At 43.3% G+C, this 24,357-nt stretch overlaps 1 protein-coding gene across 1 annotated transcript in view; it reads right to left on the bottom strand.

Annotated features, from left to right (window-relative positions):
* Positions 1 to 3,007: 3,007 nt before the first annotated feature.
* The window catches only part of LOC138261111 (zinc metalloproteinase nas-14-like), a 44,590-nt gene continuing 23,240 nt past the window's right edge, over positions 3,008 to 24,357 (bottom strand). Inside the window, exons 7-13 of the mRNA XM_069209768.1 lie at positions 24,106 to 24,190; positions 22,958 to 23,085; positions 12,402 to 12,731; positions 7,088 to 7,417; positions 4,856 to 4,965; positions 4,144 to 4,369; positions 3,008 to 3,255 (exon numbers count right to left, since the gene is read on the bottom strand). Coding sequence (XP_069065869.1) covers positions 3,251 to 3,255; positions 4,144 to 4,369; positions 4,856 to 4,965; positions 7,088 to 7,417; positions 12,402 to 12,731; positions 22,958 to 23,085; positions 24,106 to 24,190 — 1,214 coding nt within the window. The 3' untranslated portion in view covers positions 3,008 to 3,250. The remainder of the gene's footprint in view (positions 3,256 to 4,143; positions 4,370 to 4,855; positions 4,966 to 7,087; positions 7,418 to 12,401; positions 12,732 to 22,957; positions 23,086 to 24,105; positions 24,191 to 24,357) is intronic.

The following is a 24,357-nucleotide window of genomic DNA, read 5'->3' as shown; positions in this document are numbered from 1 at the left end:
TCACCCGCATAAGTACCGGAACATACACTTGGAAGAGGAGTGAACCGGAGTCCACTCGAAGACACAAAAGGGAGTCCCACGATACCGGAGGACAACTCAGAAGGTTGTGCACTGCAGGTTAGAGTGTCGGGGACCCAGGCTTGGCTGTGCACGAAGGAAATCCTGGAAGAGTGCACAGGAGCCGGAGCAGCTGCAAATCACGCGGTACCCAGCAAAGCAGTCTAGCGTGGGGAGGCAAGGACTTACCTCCACCAAACATGGACTGAAGAGTCACTGGACTGGGGGAGTCACTTGGACAGAGTTGCTGAGTTCCAGGGACCACGCTCGTTGTGCTGAGAGGGGGCCCAGAGGACTGGTGATGCAGTCTTTTGTTGCCTGCGGTTGCAGGGGGAAGATTCTGTCGACCCACGGGAGATTTCTTCAGAGCTCCTGGTGCAAGAAGGAGGCAGGCTACCCCCAGAGCATGCACCACCAGGAAACAGTCGAGAAGGCGGCAGGATAAGCGATACAAGGTTGCAGTAGTCATCTTTGCAACTTTGTTGCGGTTTTGCAGGCGTCCTGAGCAGTCAGCGGTCGATCCTTTGGCAGAAGGTGAAGAGAGATGCAGAGGAACTCTGGTGAGCTCTTGCATTCAGTATCTGAAGAATTCCCCAAAGCAGAGACCCTAAATAGCCAGAAAAGGAGGTTTGGCTACCTAGGAAGGAGGATAGGCTAGTAACACAGGTAAGAGCCCATCAGAAGGAGTCTCTGACGTCACCTGCTGGCCCTGGCCACTCAGAGCAGTCCAGTGTCCCAGCTCACCTCTGAATCCAAGATGGCAAAGGTCTGGGGCACGCTGGAGGAGCTCTGGGCACCTCCCCTGGGAGGTGCAGGTCAGGGGAGTGGTCACTCCCCTTTCCTTTGTCCAGTTTTGCGCCAGAGCAGGGCTGGGGGATCCCTGAACCAGTGTACACTGGCTTATGCAGAGATTGGCACCACCTGTGCCCATCAAAGCATTTCCAGAGGCTGGGGGAGGCTACTCCTCCCCAGCCCTGACACCTTTTTCCAAAGGGAGAGGGTGTAACACCCTCTCTCTGAGGAAGTCCTTCGTTCTGCCTTCCTGGGCCAGGCCTGGCTGGACCCCAGGAGGGCAGAAACCTGTCTAAGGGGTTGGCAGCAGCAGCAGCGGGAAAGGCAGTTTGGCAGTACCCGGGTCTGTGCTAGAGGCTCAGGGGATAATGGCATTGTCTCCCCAATGCCAGATTGGGGTGACAATTCCATGATCTTAGACATGTTACATGGCCATGTTCGGAGTTACCATTGTGACGTTATACATAGGCAGTGACCTATGCATAGTGCACGTGTGAAATGGTGTCCCCGCACTCACAAAGTCCGGGGAATTTGCCCTGAACTATGTGGGGGCACCTTGGCTAGTGCAAGGGTGCCCACACACTAAGTAACTTAGCACCCAACCTTCACCAGGTGGAGGTTAGACATATAGGTGACTTATAAGTTACTTAAGTGCAGTGGTAAATGGCTGTGAAATAACGTGGACGTTATTTCACTCAGGCTGCAGTGGCAGGCCTGTGTAAGAATTGTCAGAGCTCCCTATGGGTGGCAAAAGAAATGCTGCAGCCCATAGGGATCTCCTGGAACCCCAATACCCTGGGAACCTCAATACCATATACTAGGGAATTATAAGGGTGTTCCAGTATGCCAATGTGAATTGGTGAAATTGGTCACTAGCCTGTTAGTGACAATTTAGAAAGCAGAGAGAGCATAACCACTGAGGTGCTGGTTAGCAGAGCCTCAGTGAGACAGTTAGTCATCACACAGGGCACACTTATGAGCACTGGGACCCTGGCTGGCAGGGTCCCAGTGACACATACACTAAAACAACATATATACAGTTAAATATGGGGGTAACATGCCAGGCAAGATGGTACTTTCCTACAGCGGCCCAGGCCAGCTTGGTTGCTGACACCTGCTTTGGGCTCCTGAGGAGCCTTAAACCTATTCTTGTTTTTTTTTTATTCCAGTAAGCGACTATTGTCCAGGCGGTAGTTCTATCCCAGTTGGATTACGGTAACATGCTGTACTTAGGAGCTAACAAGTCAATTATTAGAAGACTTTATCTGGTCCAAAATGCTGTAGCTAGGCTGCTATTCTGGCTCCTAAAGTCTTGTTCTTTGTCCAGACTTTTGTGTAAATTACACCGGCTCACTGTGGCCTTATGCGTGGTTCATAAAATTCTGTATTCCCAGAGGGCTCCAATTTTGTCTAAACTGGTTCTTCCATATTGGCCCTGCCGCTCGCTGCGCTTGGCGGATATTATTCCGGCTGAGGTTCCCTGCGTCAGGCGCATAAGGGCCGGAGGACGCTCCTTTCGAGCCAAGGGCCCTGCCGGCTGGAACTTGCTACATTTTTACATCAAGAACACTGAGAACCCCCTGTGTTTTAGGAAGATTTTAAAGACTTGGCTTTTTTTCCTCCAGCACTTTGCAGAGCACTGCTCCTTCACTTTTAGCAGTAGCAGTTCCTTCCACCGCTCAGGCTTAGCACTGGGAAGCCCTGTTGCTGCGGCAGCCATGCACTTTACAAACCCATTCACATAACATAACATTATACATTCACAATGCAGCATATTGAACTTATCAATTGGAATTTACACTTATCCAATCTTGACCTATTAAATTACATTATGATAAGATGTGATGTTTCTAGTAATAATTCCCATTCTGATACATTCAGTTCCACTTTTCTATTCCTATTGTAAATGTTAGTAATACCATTGCCTTAATGCAAGGCTGGATACAAATAATATGAGAAATAAAATATGGATTCTAAACTGCTAAACATTTTTGATTTCTAGAATTTTTTATAAAGAAAATTGTCTCAATTTGTAATTACTGTTTGGGTTTTGTCACACTGCTCTATTACTTTGGGTCTGCGTTCGTGATATATATCTCTCCATATAAAGGCACGAACAGTCCATGGTTTCATTAAACAAAAATATTTTCACAAGAAATTTGTAGAAAAGTGATATTTTATTAAACTATGTATATTCTGAAAAAAACATTAAATAACACACACAGTTTTTCATACAATCTATATTAAGGGAAGCAAAAGCGTTGGAATTAACGCAGCAGATGCTATAAATCCATAAAATGGACAATTCTTCTCTTCTTTGGAAACATGTGTACCAAAGGCTGGGTCTGGCCAAATTCTCCATTGTTGCAGAACGTTGTTTTGTGCAGTGCGCTTGTCATGGTTATTCTAGAACAGAAAATAAAAATGAGTTAGTGTTATAAAGTCTTTCTTTCTTCCTCCTGCAGCAGGAATCAGAAATACGCATAGCACCTGGAAGAATCTAATGCAAAGATCTCAGCTGCTCCATGTCGGCCCCTTGTCAGGTATAGAAATGTGAGCAAGCCCAGGTTCTTCTTTACATTCTGGTACTGGTACTTTTGCTTTTCCCAGAACGTGGAGGACATACAGGCACACACTCCCACAACACAGAATGGCAGGAGCCCTGGAAGGCAGAGTGAAGGGCCCTGGGTGTTCCCACCATCCATAATGACCACTACCCTCCTCCCACAAGCAGGCCAGCTGAGGGCTACACAAAGAGCTTGGCCAAGCGGAAGGTCCTGAAGTTCTATCAGGCCCTGCGGTGCAGACGCTTCGTGGATCTATGTTTCACCCCGGCAAGTCCAGAATGCAAAAACTATTACTACGTTTGCTACACAGAATTGACACTGAACAACTGGAGACATCTGGCACAGCAACTACCATCACCAACCACTTTCAGAGTTTGGAGGGAAATGAAAATCCTCCATTTTCTGGAGGAAAGTAATACAGAGTAGAATCCAATGGCAATTCAGACAGATGAGGGCCAATGCTTTTGACAGTCATCATGGTGTTCACCCTCCATTGTACAGAACACATTCTGGTACTAACATTAATCCTGTGCCAACCACTGCAACTACAGTGAAATGCAACATGCGTGAATACTGTACACCACATACCGCGACCCGAGCTGCCTGTTGGTGTTTGGATAAGTTCAGAGACAATGTCCCCCAGCCAATCAAAACAAGGGACCAAAGGTGGTCTTGAGTATTACGTTTTGTTCAAAAAGTCTGAACCTAGCAAGGGCTGTGGTCTTACCTGCAGTGTAACGTAGTTTAAACCCCCTCATCTGCACAGTTCTGTCGCTGGAGAAGATTATTTGCACAGAGCTTCTGAAAGACACCCAAGTGTTGGGTGCAACAGTGCCGCAGTATTTGCTTTTCGGAATGTATACTGGAATTTCAGATAGGTCATCAAACTTCATGAAGTCGAACATACAATTCATGCCACTTTCCAACTCAAAATCTACAAATGTTATGTTCACCTGTGAGAAAGGGAAAGGCACCGTTAAATACCACAAAGCAAATGATTATTGTATTCCAGCAAAGCAGCCCTTTTAGTACCACCCACCAGCAGGAGGCAGTGTGGGGCACATTACTTATGTAAATAACAGCAGATCTTTCATTCCCACCAAGAGGTGGCGCTGTGTGGCCATTACATGGTGTGTCTGTGTGGAAGATGAACGTAATCTATTCTCGATTACTGTTATTTTCTTACCTTGTTAACCTTTGCCTTCCTTACATTTTTTTACAAAAATTGCCATTTTGTGAATTTTGGGGCAAATCACAAAATCCTGGAGAGTTTGACTAAACCATGACAAGTCACAGAGGACACGTGACTTGAATAACAAACATATATTATGAAACATCCTGGGATGACCGGTCTGAGTCCCACCAACAGAATTGATAGCTACCCTGGTATTGATGTGCCTTTGGATACATTGAAGAGTCTAAGTGTGAACCTCTCTTACCAGTTTAGTGGCTCTGATGATCCAGGTGCACTGTGTAGATCTTGGGTACTGCTCAGGATAGTATGGGGTGGTTATTTCTCCAGACTTAGCCGTCAGTGTGCCACCACAAGCTGCAAGAACATTTAAAATTTTACTCATCATTGACACGTACAGAAGGTAACCTTCATGGGTTCTCCTATGACCAAGCAGGCAACCTCACAGGTATGCCTTAACATCATGCACAAGCCATCGTTTCTTGCAGAATTGAGGGAACAGACCACTTCTGAAGCCCTGTATGTCTGTTAGATGTTTTTATTCAGCACCTTGGCTTCTATGTCACAATAACAAACATATAGGAAAGTACAGATTTTCTATTGTTAACTTTGCCTAACTTGAAGATATAATGGTAGTCTAAACTGTGGATTCCATATTTTTGCAGAGCTATATTTTTGTACCATTTTTTTTATTAACCGTCCCTCCCACTCCCAACTTATCTTGGTCTATTGCCCTAGAACTGGCTGACATTGTGCACAGGTGACTATTTTGGCAAATACCTGTTTTCAAAAAAACTGGTCTGCTCTACAGCAATGTTTCAATATGATTTTAATGGATACATTGCCTAAGGATCATTCATCCACATTCATCATTTGCACTAAATGGAAGAAAGCCACTGTCTGCTGCTCCCCCCCTTCACTCCCCCCTCACCCACCCCACCAGAAACCACATAAAGGGAATGGAAACACCTTGGTCAATCAAGTTAATATTCAAAGGAAACTGTGGCTCTAATGATGCACAACACCTTCTGCCTGAGGGATCACCCCTTCCTATATTGGAACCAAGTTTCCCTCTTCCAGTGGCAGCTCTTGTTTCTGAATACCTGCTACTTTACGCTTTCTGAGCCTGACTTACCACACATTCACAAACACCAAGTCTTCGTTGGCTGCATGGAATATCTGTTTATGTGGAGATTATAGACTCAACCGCACCCCAATAAAGGAATGTTATCAACATCCTCTACTCCGTTCAGTGTTTGCATGCCTCATATTTCTTGCACCCAGAGTCTATTGCTCCCATCCCAAAGCTAGATCTGGCCACCGAGCTTGAGCTAATGTGAGCTGATATGTTGTCTTCTCCAGGAAGAAGCAGCTCCAGAACAATGCAATGATATGGAGGTACCTAACACACTGGGATATGCTCCGATTGCAGCGAGAGCACATTAGCAGCACACTGGATGCTCTTATTACAATGATGGCACACAGGGAGCTGTTCTTATTATAGTGACAGCACACTAAAACATGCTTCTACTGCAGTGACAGCACAAAGCATCTCCTATTACAATGATATCACACTGGACACTGCTCTTATTGCTGTGACAGCACCCAGGAAGATGCAGCAACCGCAGCAACAGCATAATGGTAGCTCTTTTTGCAGTGACTGCACACTGAGAACTTGCATGTGAAATATCTATCTGTAGCAGAAAAGGATGGTAGTACTTATAAGACAGTGTTTAATATTCATTCAGAGCTGCTTCCTGGATTGGGTGATCCCTCCTTCATGCAATCCTGAAAGCAGCCCTGTATCCCTAGGCTGCTGCAGGGTGTGGTTATCCCTTGTGCACACTCTGTCTGTCCAGCATATGACTGTGGAAGCACACTGCTAGTGTTTGTCACTATGGACACTGCAAGAGGCCATGAATGATATTTTTATGGTAAACTATACATAAAAAAAGATGAGAAAAGTGCACAAACAGATGCAACACACAGAACCATTCTAACACTTCACTGAAAAAATAATGATGTGATGGAAAAAGACCAAATTCAGAAAAAGACACATAAACATGTTTTATGGCTATTGAGTCAGCTTTTCAGATGAAACAACCTTCCTAACTTTTTAGTTGTGTGGTCCACGTTGTAAAGTTGTATAATATATTGAAGATTCAGAATCCTGTGGTTCCCCTTTTAAATTTGTAACAATGTCAACTCAGTAGTAAAACTGTGAAATAAAGCAAAGGTTATTGCAACTTTAAGCCCAAGGGCCCGATTCTCAAAGAGCCTCTACACTCATGGCGAAGGCGCCGCAGTCATCGCGAGGGGGGCCGCATTCGTGGCAGGGCCATCGCACTGCAGTTTCTCATTATGGAGGCCCCAATGCAAGGGCAAACCCCCCACCATGAATGCAGTGCCTCCAACACGAGTACAGAGGCCCTTTGTGATTGGGTCCCACGTGTTTTCAGGTTGTGGTTGTAAAACCTACCTCGATCATTGGAAACAGTGGTGGTAGTTCCCAGAGTAGTTGGAGTTGTTGTTGCCTTTGTGGTTGTAGTTTCAGTTGTTTTGGTCGTTGTCGTTGGAGTGCTGGTAATTATCTTCATCAACGCAGTGGGAGCCTTTACAGTGGTGGAGGTCGCTAAAGTGGGGGTGGTGGTTGTTGCTGCTGTGGTGGTGGTTGTGGTCTTCATCGTCGTACTTGGAGTGCCGGTGGTCGTAGGTGTTGTGGTGGTTGGAGTGGTAGTGGTGGTGGTTTTTGCTGAAGTGATGTACTGAGAGGATGCTAGGTTTGATTTTGAATTTTCCAGATAACGATCTGTTGGAAAGGAGATAAATATAAAGACATAGATATATATGTATCCTTTATATTTAATAGCCAATCTGCTTATCTTATGCTCTCACATGTAAATCACTCATTTGTGCATGGAAATCTATTCATAGTCTTAGAACAGCAGCAGTATCGACATAACATTGTTCATAGACTACTTCTGCCTCCCAGCTCCTTCTTACATGCAGAGGGGATGCTGGAGTGCCATGCTGATACCTGGGCACAAGTGTTGAAGGCGAGCGCCCATGGGCAAGTAGGTGCCTGATGTTTTGGAAAAGACAGTGGCTGCTATGTGCGGTTCCTCCTTTCTGTGTGGTAGGTGCACACATTATACTGGCAGCAATAAGTTTAGCCATCACTTACTTGCTCCTCCAAAGCAGTGCCACCCTACACCTGCTGAACAAGCACTGGTATTCCCAACCCATAAACATTCAGCTGCTGTCTTGCTTCCATCTACATCCCAGGTTCCCATGCCAGCAGAACAAAGGTGCATCCAACCGAAAAAGACGCAGGGGCATTGAGCCATTTGCTACATCAACATAAAAGAACATCATCACTGTCAGAAATGACCAAAGCCACTCACTTTTACCTTCAATGGTGTATTCTCCCACCATCAGCAGACATTTATGAATGCATGCTCCAATTCCAAGCCTGCTTGTATCAGGGGCCCCAATGCTTCATTCACCTTCCTCAACCAACCTTTTTTTCATGCCTTGTCAGCTTTTTAACGGTCTGTGATTCACTTCATTGACTTACTATCTATTGGGTGCACTGATACTTAACAAAGACTTTCTGGTGCTCAGAAAAAAAAACAATAATCCTTTGAAACAAAAAAAAAGTAAAACTAAGACAAGATCACAGCCGGGTAATGGATCAAAGACAACATAAACATGATTTTCAGTGCAATAATCGTGAATTTCTAACCCCTGCATTTGAAATGGCGTTATTCCAGAGTGGACGCATGAGATACTTGGGGTGCCTACCCTTGTGGGGCTTATCAGTTCTTGGCACATGGTACATGGAAATATTTGGATACCACAAACTCAAATAAGAGCATGATTCTTCAGCAACAGGCTAGTCTCTGATCTCTCGTGTTGTAAAATATACTGCTGGCCCTGCAGAGAAATTTAGGCGCAAAGTGACACAAACTGGAATAAAGTGTTGTTTTTGGATTTACTATCCAGCTCACAGTTCACTTTGTGTTGAAAAGCATTCCTAAAGTAACACAAAGCAGTAATTTGCACTACTTTGTCCTACTTTGCATCAAGAGGGCATTGCATGGGTGGTACATAGCTGCTCCCATCCACTCAACCATGGGTTTTACACAATCTCTATTTGCTAACATTAGTAGATGTGGATGTGCACCAACAAATTACAGCTCCTCAATAAAGCCATACCTTTAGAAGGTTATCTAAATGTTTCCAAACCTTTCAAACTTTGGATGTGTGCGTCATTGTAAACAAGCACACATAAAAACTGAGAAACAATGTAATATTTAGGCATCGTATTTTCTTACTGGAAAAGTACCCTTCCACTACAAAACCTTTGCTAAACATCACACTTGCAGTTTGGTGCAAGGAATTGTGGGTGGCACAAGACAGCCTTAAGTGCACCAGCTATGAGGGAGAGAGCAACAACCTCATATTTTAATAGATAAGGCTCTGCCCTCTGTCTTCTTTTCACGCAACAGTTGCTGTGCTGACTTGCTGCATGACCTCCTAGTACATTTGCTTACTGAAGTGAACATGTTACACCACGGTTAGCCAATGAAAGCTTCCACAGGCTCACAAACATGATCAAATTATTGGAATACACAAAGAGTTCTCACAGAGTACTCCACTCTCTGAAGGATTGCCATGACATAGGTCAGAGGTTCAGAATACTAACTATTGCAGTAGTTTATTTAAGATATAAGACAGGCCACATTAGAACATATGTGTTGACTTGGTGCAGGGAGGGTGTGTGATGGTCGAACATGGTTCTGGAATTGGGAACAATGAGATGTATACTTGCCAATGGACTGCTAAACATTGAGATCTCGGTTTTACCACTGTTGAGACAGAAGCACTGTCCCTCTATATTACAAATGGGACAGGGTCAGGTGAAGCAGCAAGATGCTCTACATTTCTTTTTAACATAGAGTCCTCCAAGTGGTAAACATTTTTTGCCACTGACTGTTCCCTTACTAAAGGAAAGACTCCTCCATCCACAGAGTAAGCTGAGCGGGCTGGGTCCCACATCTGCAGAAGTGCCTTAAAACCCCTTTAACTAATGCTCTTAAGTTGCCCCAACCCATCCATGTGTAGATTACTGTACCATACTATTCTGCTATACTATTATTATCATTATTGTATTTATACAGAGCAGGCCTCACTACATGGGAAGCAGGTTACAGATTACATACAACTAGTTAACAACAACAAGGTTGTGTCTACTGCTGTAGAACAAGTTAGATGTAAACTACAAGAAACCCGAATAAAGAATGTCTCCATGACCAGTCCAATGTCAGATGGAGTTTGAACAGGTGAATTTGTAGTGCCTGTCTTAAATTGAGCCTGAGTCCTCCAGGGAGTAGATAATCTAGTTTAAAACTTTCTTTGCATTCTGGAACTTGTAGTCCTGTTTATCCCATTGTAAACACAGGACTACAGGTAAAGAAATGCAAAAACACGAGAACAAAAAGAGCTACTCACTCAAGGACCTGGGAGACATGAAAACTCTGCTCTAGGCAGCTCTAAGAATTCATCGCCACAGCCTTCAATGACACCCTATCTTCCTGATACTTTTTGCCTAAGTAGTCTCTGGGTGAGTGGCTGCGTTCCTATGTCACTATGTACACAAGCATTGGCAAAGCCAATAGGTCTCGCTTTGGTCACCAACCTTTTCACTTTGTCAATGCTTGTCAAGGTCTTTACAAAACATTATTGTTAAGGAGGGTGCAGGGTCCCAAAAAAGAACAATGATTAAAAATAAAAAATACAAATGTTTTAGGTCTCAAAAAGCACACATTGCTTTAGCAGTCTCTGGCACTTAAAGACAACTCCTTTGTGGACGTGATCATTGTGGAAGGGCAGAATGATGTCACGCACAGTGAAGTTAGCCAGACATGGGCTGAACACTCTCATGCAGTATGCTGAGGTGGGACGAAATAAAAAGTAAATGAGACAATAACCATATCACTGGATGAAGAGTGTTAGACTTGCCATCCTTGGCGTGGTCTACCCTAACTTTTTGCCCCTGTTTCCCAGATTGTTGATGAGTGACTATTTTGGCAAATACCTGTTTTCCAAAAAACTGGTCTGCTCTACAGCAATGTTTCAATATGATTTTAATGGATACATTGCCTAAGGATCATTCATCCACATTCATCATTTGCACTAAATGGAAGAAAGCCACTGTCTGCTGCTCCTCCCCCCTCCCCCCCCCCACCAGAAACCACATAAAGGGAATGGAAACACCTTGGTCAATCAAGTTAATATTCAAAGGAAACTGTGGCTCTAATGATGCACAACACCTTCTGTCTGAGGGATCACCCCTTCCTATATTGGAACCAAGTTTCCCTCTTCCAGTGGCAGCTCTTGTTTCTGAATACCTGCTACTTTACGCTTTCTGAGCCTGACTTACCACACATTCACAAACACCAAGTCTTCGTTGGCTGCATGGAATATCTGTTTATGTGGAGATTGTAGACTCAACCGCACCCCAGTAAAGGAATGTTATCCGCATCCTCGAATCTTTGTTCAGTGTTTGCATGCCTCATATTTCCTTGCACCCAGAGTCTATTGCTCCCACCCCAAAGCTAGATCTGGCCACCGAGCTTGAGCTAATGTGAGCTGATATGTTGTCTTCTCCAGGAAGAAGCAGCTCCAGAACGATGCAATGATATGGAGGTACCTAACACACTGGGATATACTCCGATTGCAGCGAGAGCACATTAGCAGCACACTGGATGCTCTTATTACAATGATGGCACACAGGGAGCTGTTCTTATTATAGTGACAGCACACTAAAACATGCTTCTACTGCAGTGACAGCACAAATCATCTCCTATTACAATGATATCACACTGGACACTGCTCTTATTGCTGTGACAGCACCCTGGAAGATGCAGCAACCGCAGCAACAGCATAATGGTAGCTCTTTTTGCAGTGACTGCACACTGAGAACTTGCATGTGAAATATCTATCTGTAGCAGAAAAGGATGGTAGTACTTATAAGACAGTGTTTAATATTCATTCAGGGCTGCTTCCTGGATTGGGTGATCCCTCCTTCATGCAATCCTGAAAGCAGCCCTGTATCCCTAGGCTGCTGCAGGGTGTGGTTATCCCTTGTGCACACTCTGTCTGTCCAGCATATGACTGTGGAAGCACACTGCTAGTGTTTGTCACTATGGACACTGCAAGAGGCCATTAATGATATTTTTATGGTAAAGTATACATAAAAAAAGATGGGAAAAGTGCACAAACAGATGCAACACACAGAACCATTCTAACACTCCACTGAAAAAATACTGATGTGATGGAAAGAGACCAAATTCAGAAAAAGACACATAAACATGTTTCATGGCTATTGAGTCAGCTTTGCAGACGAAACCAACTTCCTAACTTTTTAGTTGTGTGGTCCACGTTGTAAAGTTGTATAATATATTGAAGATTCAGAATCCTGTGGTTCCCCTTTTAAATTTGTAACAATGTCAACTCAGTAGTAAAACTGTGAAATAAAGCAAAGGTTATTTCAACTTTAAGCCCAAGGGCCCGATTCTCAAAGAGCCTCTACACTCATGGCGAATGCGCCACAGTCATCGCGAGGGGGGGGCGCATTATTGGCAGGGCCTTTGCACTGCAGTTTCTCATTATGGAGGCCCCACCGCAAGGGCAATCCCCCCACCATGAATGCAGTGCCTCCAACACGAGTACAGAGGCCCTTTGTGATGGGGTCCCACGTGTTTTCAGGTTGTGGTTGTAAAACCTACCTCGATCATTGGAAACAGTGGTGGTAGTTCCCAGAGTAGTTGGAGTTGTTGTTGCCTTTGTGGTTGTAGTTTCAGTTGTTTTGGTCGTTGTCGTTGGAGTGCTGGTAATTATCTTCATCAACGCAGTGGGAGCCTTTACAGTGGTGGAGGTCGCTAAAGTGGGGGTGGTGGTTGTTGCTGCTGTGGTGGTGGTTGTGGTCTTCATCGTCGTACTTGGAGTGCCGGTGGTCGTAGGTGTTGTGGTGGTTGGAGTGGTAGTGGTGGTGGTTTTTGCTGAAGTGATGTACTGAGAGGATGCTAGGTTTGATTTTGAATTTTCCAGATAACGATCTGTTGGAAAGGAGATAAATATAAAGACATAGATATATATGTATCCTTTATATTTAATAGCCAATCTGCTTATCTTATGCTCTCACATGTAAATCACTCATTTGTGCATGGAAATCTATTCATAGTCTTAGAACAGCAGCAGTATCGACATAACATTGTTCATAGACTACTTCTGCCTCCCAGCTCCTTCTTACATGCAGAGGGGATGCTGGAGTGCCATGCTGATACCTGGGCACAAGTGTTGAAGGCGAGTGCCCATGGGCAAGTAGGTGCCTGATGTTTTGGAAAAGACAGTGGCTGCTATGTGCGGTTCCTCCTTTCTGTGTGGTAGGTGCACACATTATACTGGCAGCAATAAGTTTAGCCATCACTTACTTGCTCCTCCAAAGCAGTGCCACCCTACGCCTGCTGAACAAGCACTGGTATTCCCAACCCATAAACATTCAACTGCTGTCTTGCTTCCATCTACATCCCAGATTCCCATGCCAGCAGAACAAAGGTGCTTCCAACCCAAAAAGACGCAGGGGCATTGAGCCATTTGCTACATCAACATAAAAGAACATCATCATTGTCAGAAATGACCAAAGCCACTCACTTTTACCTTCAATGGTGTATTCTCCCACCATCAGCAGACATTTATGAATGCATGCTCCAATTCCAAGCCTGCTTGTATCAGGGGCCCCAATGCTTCATTCACCTCCCTCAGCCAACCTTTTTTTCATGCCTTGTCAGCTTTTTAACGGTCTGTGATTCACTTCATTGACTTACTATCTATTGGGTGCACTGATACTTAACAAAGACTTTCTGGTGCTCAGAAAAAAAAACAATAATCCTTTGAAACAAAAAAAAAGTAAAACTAAGACAAGATCACAGCCGGGTAATGGATCAAAGACAACATAAACATGATTTTCAGTGCAATAATCGTGAATTTCTAACCCCTGCATTTGAAATGGCGTTATTCCAGAGTGGACGCATGAGATACTTGGGGTGCCTACCCTTGTGGGGCTTATCAGTTCTTGGCACATGGTACATGGAAATATTTGGATACCACAAACTCAAATAAGAGCATGATTCTTCAGCAACAGGCTAGTCTCTGATCTCTTGTGTTGTAAAATATACTGCTGGCCCTGCAGAGAAATGTAGGCGCAAAGTGACACAAACTGGAATAAAGTGTTGTTTTTGGATTTACTATCCAGCTCAAAGTTCGCTTTGTGTTGAAAAGCATTCCTAAAGTAACACAAAGCAGTAATTTGCATTACTTTGTCCTACTTTGCATCAAGAGGGCATTGCATGGGTGGTACGTAGCTGCTCCCATCCACTCAACCATGTGTTTTACACAATCTCTATTTGCTAACATTAGTAGATGTGGATGTGCACCAACAAATTACAGCTCCTCAATAAAGCCATACCTTTAGAAGGTTATCTAAATGTTTCCAAACCTTTCAAACTTTGGATGTGTGCGTCATTGTAAACAAGCACACATAAAAACTGAGAAACAATGTAATATTTAGGCATCGTATTTTCTTACTGGAAAAGTATCCTTCCACTACAAAACCTTTGCTAAACCTCACACTTGCAGTTTGGTGCAAGGAATTGTGGGTGGCACAAGACAGCCTTAAGTGCACCAGCTATGAGGGAGAGAGCAACAACCTCATATTTTAATAGATAAGGCTCTGCCCTCTGTCTTCTTTTCACGCAACAGTTGCTGTGCTGACTTGCTGCATGACCTCCTAGTACATTTGCTTACTGAAGTGAACATGTTACACCACGGTTAGCCAATGAAAGCTTCCACAGGCTCACAAACATGATCAAATTATTGGAATACACAAAGAGTTCTCACAGAGTACTCCACTCTCTGAAGGATTGCCATGACATAGGTCAGAGGTTCAGAATACTAACTATTGCAGTAGTTTAATTAAGATATAAGACAGGCCACATTAGAACATATGTGTTGACTTGGTGCAGGGAGGGTGTGTGATGGTCGAACATGGTTCTGGAATTGGCAACAATGAGGTGTACACTTGCCAAATATTGAGATCTCGGTTTTACCACTGTTGAGACAGAAGAGGCTTTTTTCGCACAATAGCAGGAGTGATCCAAGTCATCTGATGCAAGCCTGAATTCATAAGTTCCTTTCCAGACAAAGATGGATTTGTGCATCCTCAGCATACATCTGCAGATTGTGGTGGATGCTTAATTCACCTAAGGGACTGATTCAGTTAAACAGAATTGTTGCATCCATTTCAGGATGGTCCCTCAGATCACTATCCCTAGATTTAGCCTTGGAATGGAGTAGTCTACAGTGTGATAAGCCATCAAGAGATCCCCAAGGAGCTGGTCTTACTGGTTCCAGGTACCCATCGTCTAGTACAGGATCTCTAGAATTATTGTAACTGCAGTTTCGGGTCCCCTCATAGAAATGAAGGCTGACTGGTGGTCTTGAAGTATATTATTTCCTAACACAGGGGCTTTCAGTTGCCTTATCATTTAACTCTCAAATACTTAGTTGGAGCGATGGAAGTTTGAGACCAGTTTAGACTTGGCTAATATCACCGGGTCAGCTGTGGGCTCCTTCAAGCCTCACATAATGAATGCTCGTTTCATGCAGATGGGGACTGGTCCTTTAAGATTCATGTTATTGGAAAATACATTTAGGAGCAGGTCTTTGTGGGATGCTGGTAAGTAAAGTCCAACTGCCGTGTTAGAGAGTTTGGTTCTTCTGTTTAATTTTTTGCAGTCTTTCTTTTATCTCTATTGAAAGGGTGCAGAGATGTAGGCTTGATGGCTGGAGTCAAGGTGTGGGGAAAGGCAAGTTCACAAATTGACTGTATAATGCCAGATAGCAACTATTTTTATTTTAAAAAGGCTACATTTTGGGCATTCTTCTGCCCCTCTGCTGGTGTTCCAAGTTAAGGCCTACACATTGGTGTGTGGCCAGTTCCGAGTCGTACAGATTGCTGCTCTATGACTTTATTTTGCTTTGGTATGGTCCCTTCAATTTGGTTAGTGTGATAATGTCTAATGTTCTTGTGGTGTTCAAGTGAGGGGCTTATAGAAGGACTCCACTTTCTGTGATTTCAGGAGGTGTTTGTTGTACTGAGATGGATTGTTGTGGAAGTGATTTTGCCCTGTTTTAAGTCTGATAGCCATTTGCTTTCTGGTGCACGATATGGTGAGGTGCCCGGATCTGCCTCATTCCCGGGAGCAGAAATCTGATCAATGAGTGTTCTGACCAAAGCTGATGTTATACTGATAGAACAGATATTTCAGCATTATATATAAGCACCAGGTTTAGCCTGTAGTCAACCTTGTCTTGGGGTCATTCAAGAGTTGGCTGATTCCCCAGAGCTGCCCTGCACTTTATGAAGTATGAACCCCATTTATTCCCAGGAATGTTCATCCACAGATTAAAATCTCTAACTATTGATCTTCTGGGCTTTCGGTTACTGGTACAGTACCAGATTCAGGTACTCCTCGAGGAGGGCTTTATTTACCCCATATTAGAGATCACTGTAGTGATGAAAGTCATATTTGGGGTGACTTAGCAACTAACTTTCACACATTCATACAACTTATTTGTTGGTACCATGATGAAGGCACATAGTTGGTCATGTGTGAGTACAATGATCTCTAGCCCCTCCACATACCTTACTATTTGTGTAAATGATCCTGTAACTCAATGGCGAAGCAACCCAAAATCTTGGAAATAAGGTTTCTGTCAAGTGTGAGCCGAAATTCAGATTCACTAACCAACGGAGGGATGTTGAAAACATGCAATGGGCAATCATGACCAAGCCAAGGGGAGACACTTGGCATCCATGGGTCATGCACCAGACGGTGTTGGTCAGACCCCTTCTACCATTGCTGTAAGAACAGTTCCAGAGTCTATGACGTGGAGCTTCGTGGAAACCTTAACCGTGTTGTGCTGATCACCTATGCATCGCCATCCAAATTTCTGAGGAACTCTTGAATGTGCATCTGCTCTAAATATAATCACCAGTGGTATTGACATGTGTCCTAATGCAAAATAAGACAGTAGTCCCCGTTCCCTATCTGGAAAGCAAAAGAGAGTCATTATCGTGATGCAGTGGGTCCATCATTCCTCTCCTCTGGGCCCCTATAGCACTGCACCTGCTACATTAAAAACAACTACACCCCTGATGATTGCGGAGCGGTGGGTCTGGCAGCTCAGTGGGTTAACACATCCACTTCAGGAATCTCTGGTTGATGTCATGGTCACGGTTTCTGATCCAAGTGAGCCCACTCAGCTTTTCATCTTTCTGAGCTCAACAAAATTAACACAACTGAGATAGATACGTACAAACATTTGTTAATGAGTGCCAAGATGCCTCAAAGGTGAAACCTTTACATTAGGTGTAGTGTATGTAAGTCCTTCGGAGACCAGAGCACTACCATGTGAATACCTTCTGTAAGCACTGTCCCTCTATATTACAAATGGGACAGGGTCAGGTGAAGCAGCAAGATGCTCTACATTTCTTTTTAACATAGAGTCCTCCAAGTGGTAAACATTTTTTGCCACTGACTGTTCCCTTACTAAAGGAAAGACTCCTCCATCCACAGAGTAAGCTGAGCGGGCTGGGTCCCACATCTGCAGAAGTGCCTTAAAACCCCTTTAACTAATGCTCTTAAGTTGCCCCAACCCATCCATGTGTAGATTACTGTACCATACTATTCTGCTATACTAATATTATCATTATTGTATTTATACAGAGCAGGCCTCACTACATGGGAAGCAGGTTACAGATTACATACAACTAGTTAACAACAACAAGGTTGTGTCTACTGCTGTAGAACAAGTTAGATGTAAACTACAAGAAAACCCGAATAAAGAATGTCTCCATAACCAGTCCAATTTCAGATGGAGTTTGAACAGGTGAATTTGTAGTGCCTGTCTTAAATTGAGCCTGAGTCCTCCAGGGAGTAGATAATCTAGTTTAAAACTTTCTTTGCATTATGGAACTTGTAGTCCTATTTATCCCATTATAAACAGAGGACTACAGGTAGAGAAATGCAAAAACACGAGAACAAAAAGAGCTACTCACTCAAGGACCTGGGAGACATGAAAACTCTGCTCTAGGCAGCTCTCAGAATTCATCGCCACAGCCTTCAATGACACCCTATCTTCCTGATACTTTTTGCCCAAGTAGTCTCTGGGTGAGTGTCTGTGTTCCTATGTCACTATGTACACAAGCATTGGCAAAGCCAATAGGTCTCGCTTTGGTCACCAACCTTTTCACTTTGTCAATGCTTGTCAAGGTCTTTACAAAACATTATGGTTAAGGAGGCTGCAGGGTCCCGAAAAAGAACAATGATTAAAAATAAAAAATAAAAATGTTTTAGGTCTCAAAAGCACACATTGCTATAGCAGTCTCTGGCACTTAAAGACAACTCCTTTGTGGACGTGATCATTGTGGAAGGGCAGAATGATGTCACTCACAGTGAAGTTAGCCAGGCATGGGCTGAACACTCTCATGCGGTATGCTGAGGTGGGACAAAATAAAAAGTAAATGAGACAATAACCATATCACTGGATGAAGAGTGTTAGACTTTCCATCCCTAGCGTGGTCTGCCCTAACTTTTTGCCCCTGTTTCCCAGATTGTTGATGACGGCTGGACTCTGTTTTTGTTACTCTGGGCACTTTACCACTGCTAACCAGTGCTAAAGTGCAAGTGCTCCTATATAAAATGTGTATGTAATTGGCTTTCCATGATTGGCATATTTGATTTACTATTAAGTCCCTGGTGCAATGCACTAGAGGTGCCCGGGGCCTGTAAATCAAATGCTACTAGAGGGCCTGCAGCACTGGTTGTGACACCCACATTAGTAGCCCTGTAAACGTGGCTCAGACCTGCCACTGAAGGGTCTGGGTGTGCAGATTTTCACTGCCAATTCGACTTGGCAAGTGTACCCATTTGACAGGCTTAAACCTTCCCATTTCTTACATGTAGAACACCGCCATGTTAGGCCCTAGGTAGCCCTATGGGGGGTGTGCAGTGTATGTTTAAGGTAGGACATATACTATTGTGCTTTATATTTCCTGACAGTGAAATACTACCAAAATCGTTTTCATTGTTGCAAGGCCTATCTCTCTCATAGGTTAACAGGGGGGCTACCTTTAAATATGATTAAAGTGTAGATTCCCCTTGGGAGCAGATAGACGTGGAGTCTGGGGTCTCTGAGCTCCCAATTTAAAAATACATCTTTTAGTGAAGTTAGTTTTGAGATTGTGTTTTAAAAATACCACTTTTAGAGAGTGGGTATTTTCTTGCTTAAACCATTCTGTAACTCTGTCTGTTTGTGGATTCCCTGTCTGGGTCAGTTTGACAGTTGGGCTGGTTGCACCTCACACTAGACAGTGACATAAAGGGAGCTGGGGTGTAGCCTGCATATCCTGATGAGCCATCTGTGCTAGGACGGAGGGGAGGAGTGGGCACTTACACCTGAAAGGGCTGTGCCTGCCCTCACACAATGCAGTCTCCAACCCCCTGGTGTGTGTCTGGGGCCTGGCCAGGGCAAGGCAGGATTTCACAAACAAGAGAGACTTTCCTTTGAAGTAGGCCTACTTCAAAGGCCAAAATGGTTGTAAGAAGAGGACACAAACCCCTGAAAATTAGATCACTTCTGGACACCAAGAGGAACCTCTGCCTGGAGAAGTGCTGAAGAGCTGAGGAGAAGTGCTGCCCTGCCTGTGACTGTGCTTTGAGGAGCTATCCTGCAGTTGCTGCTTCTGCCTGTGCAAGGGGACAAAGACTGGACTTTGTTGTGCATTCCTGCTTGTGCCAAGCTACCAAGGGGGTGAGCGAGGTTAACTAAGGGTGATCCTCCTTTACCCTGACTAGAGTGAGGATCCTTGCTTGGACAGGGAGTAACCTGACAGCCAACCAAAGACCCCATTTCTAACAAAGAGAGTTTGTTGAAAATCAATGAGTAATAATAGTTAAGGCTCCCGCTTTTCCGGTTTTACTGAGTTTTACAGAAAAATACAGACAGAAACCCGTCTATTTTCCTGACTGTATTTATTTTTAAATATGGATAAATACGGAAAATAGATTTTCTTTTGGATGACTCTCACTACTGTCAGTCACAGGTGCTAGGTCAGTAGCTGTGCAGATTGTCAGGTAGAGGAGTTAAGAAATGAAAAACTGATTTTCTATTGAAGCTTAAACAACTGCAGCAGTACATCTGTTTAAGCTATTCTACAATCCAAATAGTTCCAAATGACTGTATTGTACTGTAAGAGATTAAAACTCATTGGACATTTAAACATGAGTAAACAATTGCCGGGTAAATAAGTGTGGAAATATTCCCATTACAGCTTTATTTTTTTACAATAAATACACAATAAATATATAAATACAGATAAAATTAACAAAAAATTAATACTAAACAATTCAGATGGAAATGTCAAAAAATAACTAACATAAAAGAGGAAACCCTAATAATGATATACATATCATTTTAGTAAGATCAAAATGTCTTTGCAGACTTTGAATTGGTCTTAGGCGGCCTGAATTGACTTGTTTATGAAATGCAGCACTAGTCGGTATCTAAAAACACCACAACCTACTTTTGAGGAATGCAACTGAATCTCACCTTTTGCACAAAAAAACCAAGGATTTCCCAGTGGCCACAAAGAATCAGGAAGAAGCCGGCTCTGCGCAGTGATTGTATGCAGAGCCACAGCACTTGGTTACATTGAGTTGAAGCGCTCTGTGAATGAGTGAATATCAACAGTAGGCTTGCTGAGCAAATATCAAGGGGAGATAAAGCGGCAAACAAAGGAAGTGTCCGAACGAGAGGGAGTTGTGGAGATAGGAGCGAGAGTCTAGGAAGTGTCATGGAAAGTGCTGAAACCAAGTTAAGGGTAGGGAGGAAAAGGAATATAAAAAAGGAAACCATGGGGGAGGGAGGGAAAGGGAGAGGGGAGAAAGAAGACAGAGTGGAAGGAAAAGAGATGGGATAGGTTTGAAAACTAAGAGGGAGACAATTAGAAGAGGAGAAAGAGAGGGCAGTCTAAAATGAGGAATAACAGCTTCATGAGGGAAAAGTGAAATAGAAGGGTTGATGGCGAGAGGAATCGAGAGAGTGATAGCGGCGGAGGAGAGATAGGGTCAAGCGGAAAAAAGAAAAGTAGAGAGGAAAGAGACTATAACTACTGGAGGAAGATGAGGCAAGAGGATAGAAGAGATAGAGGGGTGGATGCGTGAGAGGGGAAGAGAGAGAAAAGTATATTGGGAGGGAAGAGGAAAAAAGAAAGAGACAAGAGGTGGACGATGGGGGAGTGATGGTGAGGAGCATGGGGAAGGAGGAAGGAAAAGTAGTATCTCAACATCAGGCAAGCTTTGAGGGGGTATCTGAAGCATTGGTACTACTAGAGAGACAGGATGTCCAACCCTCTCCCATGGGTTTTTGACACTGTGCTTTCACTTTCTTACATATTCCTGCCTGGAACTTTAATCTCTGTATATTCTAGGGTATCTCTTATTTTTGTGTTTACTTCTTTTTCTACACCCCTTGCCTCTGCATTTAAAAATCCCAATTTTCCAAGGAAGAAAAGGCCTCAAGTGCTATCTGTTTCTAAGTAATGATTATCTAAATTGGAAGTCTATCACTTTTTTAGGACTGGAGCTAGCGAAGACGTTTTCCTTTTACTGAAATAATATATAAACATACTTCCCTACCTAGGCTACCAGCCAACCCTCTACTTCCACTGGTCTGTTGTTGTGTCATTCAAAATTTACTTCCACCCACCATAACATCCAGCATGGGAAAGTTGGTCAGCCCACTTCAGCCATTGGCTAACTTCACTGTGAGTGACAGCGTTCTGCTCTTTCACAAGGAACACTGCCACGCACAAAGTAGTTATCTTCAGTGCCAGAGACCACTTAAGCAATGTGCGCTTTTTGAAACAAAAAATGTTTCACTTATACATATATTTTTTTAAAGATTGACTAGAGCCTGGCATCCCAAAGTATGACGTTTGGCAAAAGCCATGGCAAAACAAACATCGGCAAAGCCAAAAGGCTAGCAGCCAGGACTAGATCTATTGGCTTTGCAAATGGTTCTTTCTATCAGAGCACGTGAGGTTTTTGGTTTTAACTAAAAGCCTATATTTCTGTCTGGTGGACTGTTTTCAGTGGTGATCAACTGAAACCAAAATCATGTACACCATTTACTCAGATCTCTTCAAATATTCCCTATCGGGCACCAAAAACTTCTGAACCAGACAGCCATAATTTATCCTGCCCCTAAACAAGTACCAGAATCACATCAGATCAAACTCACACTGGAAGCATTCCACTGGCTCAATTCAACTAACTTGTGCACTGTCCATAAAGCATACTAAGGCATGAGTCCCAACTGAGGAACTTCAGATACTGTCATTCACCCATCTGCCTGGAATCTTGAATCCCCGCCACACTGTAGTATACCAACCGACAAGGCTCTTAGGTAAGCAGAAAGAGGCACACTGCACTTTACAAACTTACTTCACAAACAAATAACTAAATATGTCTCATATGCTGTGTTTTTAAACAATCACTTGATGAAACAATGATAGAGCCAGCACATTTTGAATTGCTGGTTGTTCTACAGCATAACATTCATTGTGAGATCTAGCCCTCTCTTTCAGATGTTTGCAGAGGAGAAAAAGTATCCGGTAATCAGGCTATCAGACATTTTTCATACTATGCACCATTATGAAAAGATGTTCAGCGTTAGTGTAAAAGTGAGCTGTAATGCCAGTAGATGACATTCTAATGCCACTTATTTTCAACAATTTCACCCACCCACAGCTTTTTGCTGTCAGAGGAAAGTTACACAATTACCAATGGTAACAATACTTCCGTCAGTAAGTCCTCTAATTACTGACCCCAAATCTAAATACATCAGAAAGAGTTGCCAGGAATGGTATTACCGGCACTGCGATCTCTACCAATGTTACTGGCATACAGTGCAATTGAGTCCAGGAAAAAAAGGTTTATGTTGTTCTCTTGAATACTGAGGCAAGACCTTTGGAAATCTTAAGTATCTCTTTTCTTCTATTTCCAATTAAGAAAGAAAGAAGAAGAAAGTAAGCAATTAATTTTTAAAAACTGGCTGCATACTGAAGATACCATCACCAAGGATCTAGCGTGATCTCGTAAACCTGATTAGATTCACTCGTAGAAAAAGGAGAATGACCGCCATACTTGACCAAACTTACCACAATGGTAGAGCAGATTGATTTTCTGGATATCTACATCGCTCATGGCAAAAGTCTGCCCTATGTTGACACTGCTGTCGGGAACTGGGATCAAGGTCTGGGAGACACCATCTTTAGAGTATGCCTTCCTGATGGATATAAAGAAGAATAGAGTAAAACAGATGCGTAATCTCACATATTTCTCTCAGTCGTAAAATTTTTAGAGATGTTAAATGGTGAACTAATTTGTGATATACATATAATATAATAAAAATGAACATCTTGAAATATTAAAGTGAAGTTGCACAGCCTCGTCCAGGAATGTTTATAAACATATAGGATAAGATACAAAGAATTATATTCATGTGGCTAAACATGGCCTTACCACAGTCTGCCCAATAATCAAAACCTTTGCCTATCACTAGATCAATAATGCAACCCCATTTACAGAGTAGCTGACAAACAATAGCCCACTGCACCATGCTGATGTCTTCCATGGGTATGTATGAACTATGATTTGCCTTTGTGCTTGTTCATGTTCAATCACATGATACATTTGCATGTTTGCAAATGTATTGCATGCATTGCATGTCATTGCATGTTCAATCACATGATACATTTGACCCAAAGAGGGCAAATGTGCTGGGAATTACACCCAAAAATCAAAGTTCTAAAATCCTGAAATGCTCAGTAATGTTTTAAATTGGATCGGTGGCATCATGCACAGACTAGTAGGTAAGTAGTTGGCTTTCTGATCTGGTCTTTATTGGTACACACTACTACTGTAGGTGGCTGCCCATATGCTGTTCTACAGTATTATCTCCCCTACCCCACTCACTACCTGTGCCTTGCCCTTGCAGGAGGTGGTGTCATTTGCCCAGAGGCAGGCTATCAGTCTTCAGTTCCTGCTGCCCCTTCTAATGACACAATATCATATTTTCTGAACATGCCACGTCCACCAGCTGTGCAGTATCCTTTGTGAAAGAGCAACTGCAAAAAGCAGAAGAAGCCCATACAAAAAATACCCTATGTCTGAGAAAAGCCTCCCCAGTAGAGGCCATGGATCTAAACATCAGCCAGCCATCCTCCTACTTAGACAACAGATTTAGAAATATAACCCCAAAGTCACACGTGCCATGATGGAGTCCCACAGAGGGCACAGTACTTACTTCCCATAGTGCAGGATGGAGCCATAGTCATATGGAGTGTATTTTATATTGTTGGTGTCATCCATTTCGAATTCATATTCATGACCTGAAAGAAAAAGAAACACCCACCCCTGTAAATATTGACCCACGCCAGTCACTTTGTCATGTAGATGTACCAAATGAAAAACAAATTGATACAAAAAACTGCATCTTTGGCAATGTATGTTCAAGTCAATCTGCATTGCTTTACAGGTACTATAAAGTTATGGGATG

The sequence above is a fragment of the Pleurodeles waltl genome, chromosome 10, assembly GCF_031143425.1.
Source record: "Pleurodeles waltl isolate 20211129_DDA chromosome 10, aPleWal1.hap1.20221129, whole genome shotgun sequence".
Taxonomy (NCBI): Eukaryota; Metazoa; Chordata; class Amphibia; order Caudata; family Salamandridae; genus Pleurodeles; species Pleurodeles waltl.
This window is presented reverse-complemented; position numbering and strand designations above follow the sequence as displayed.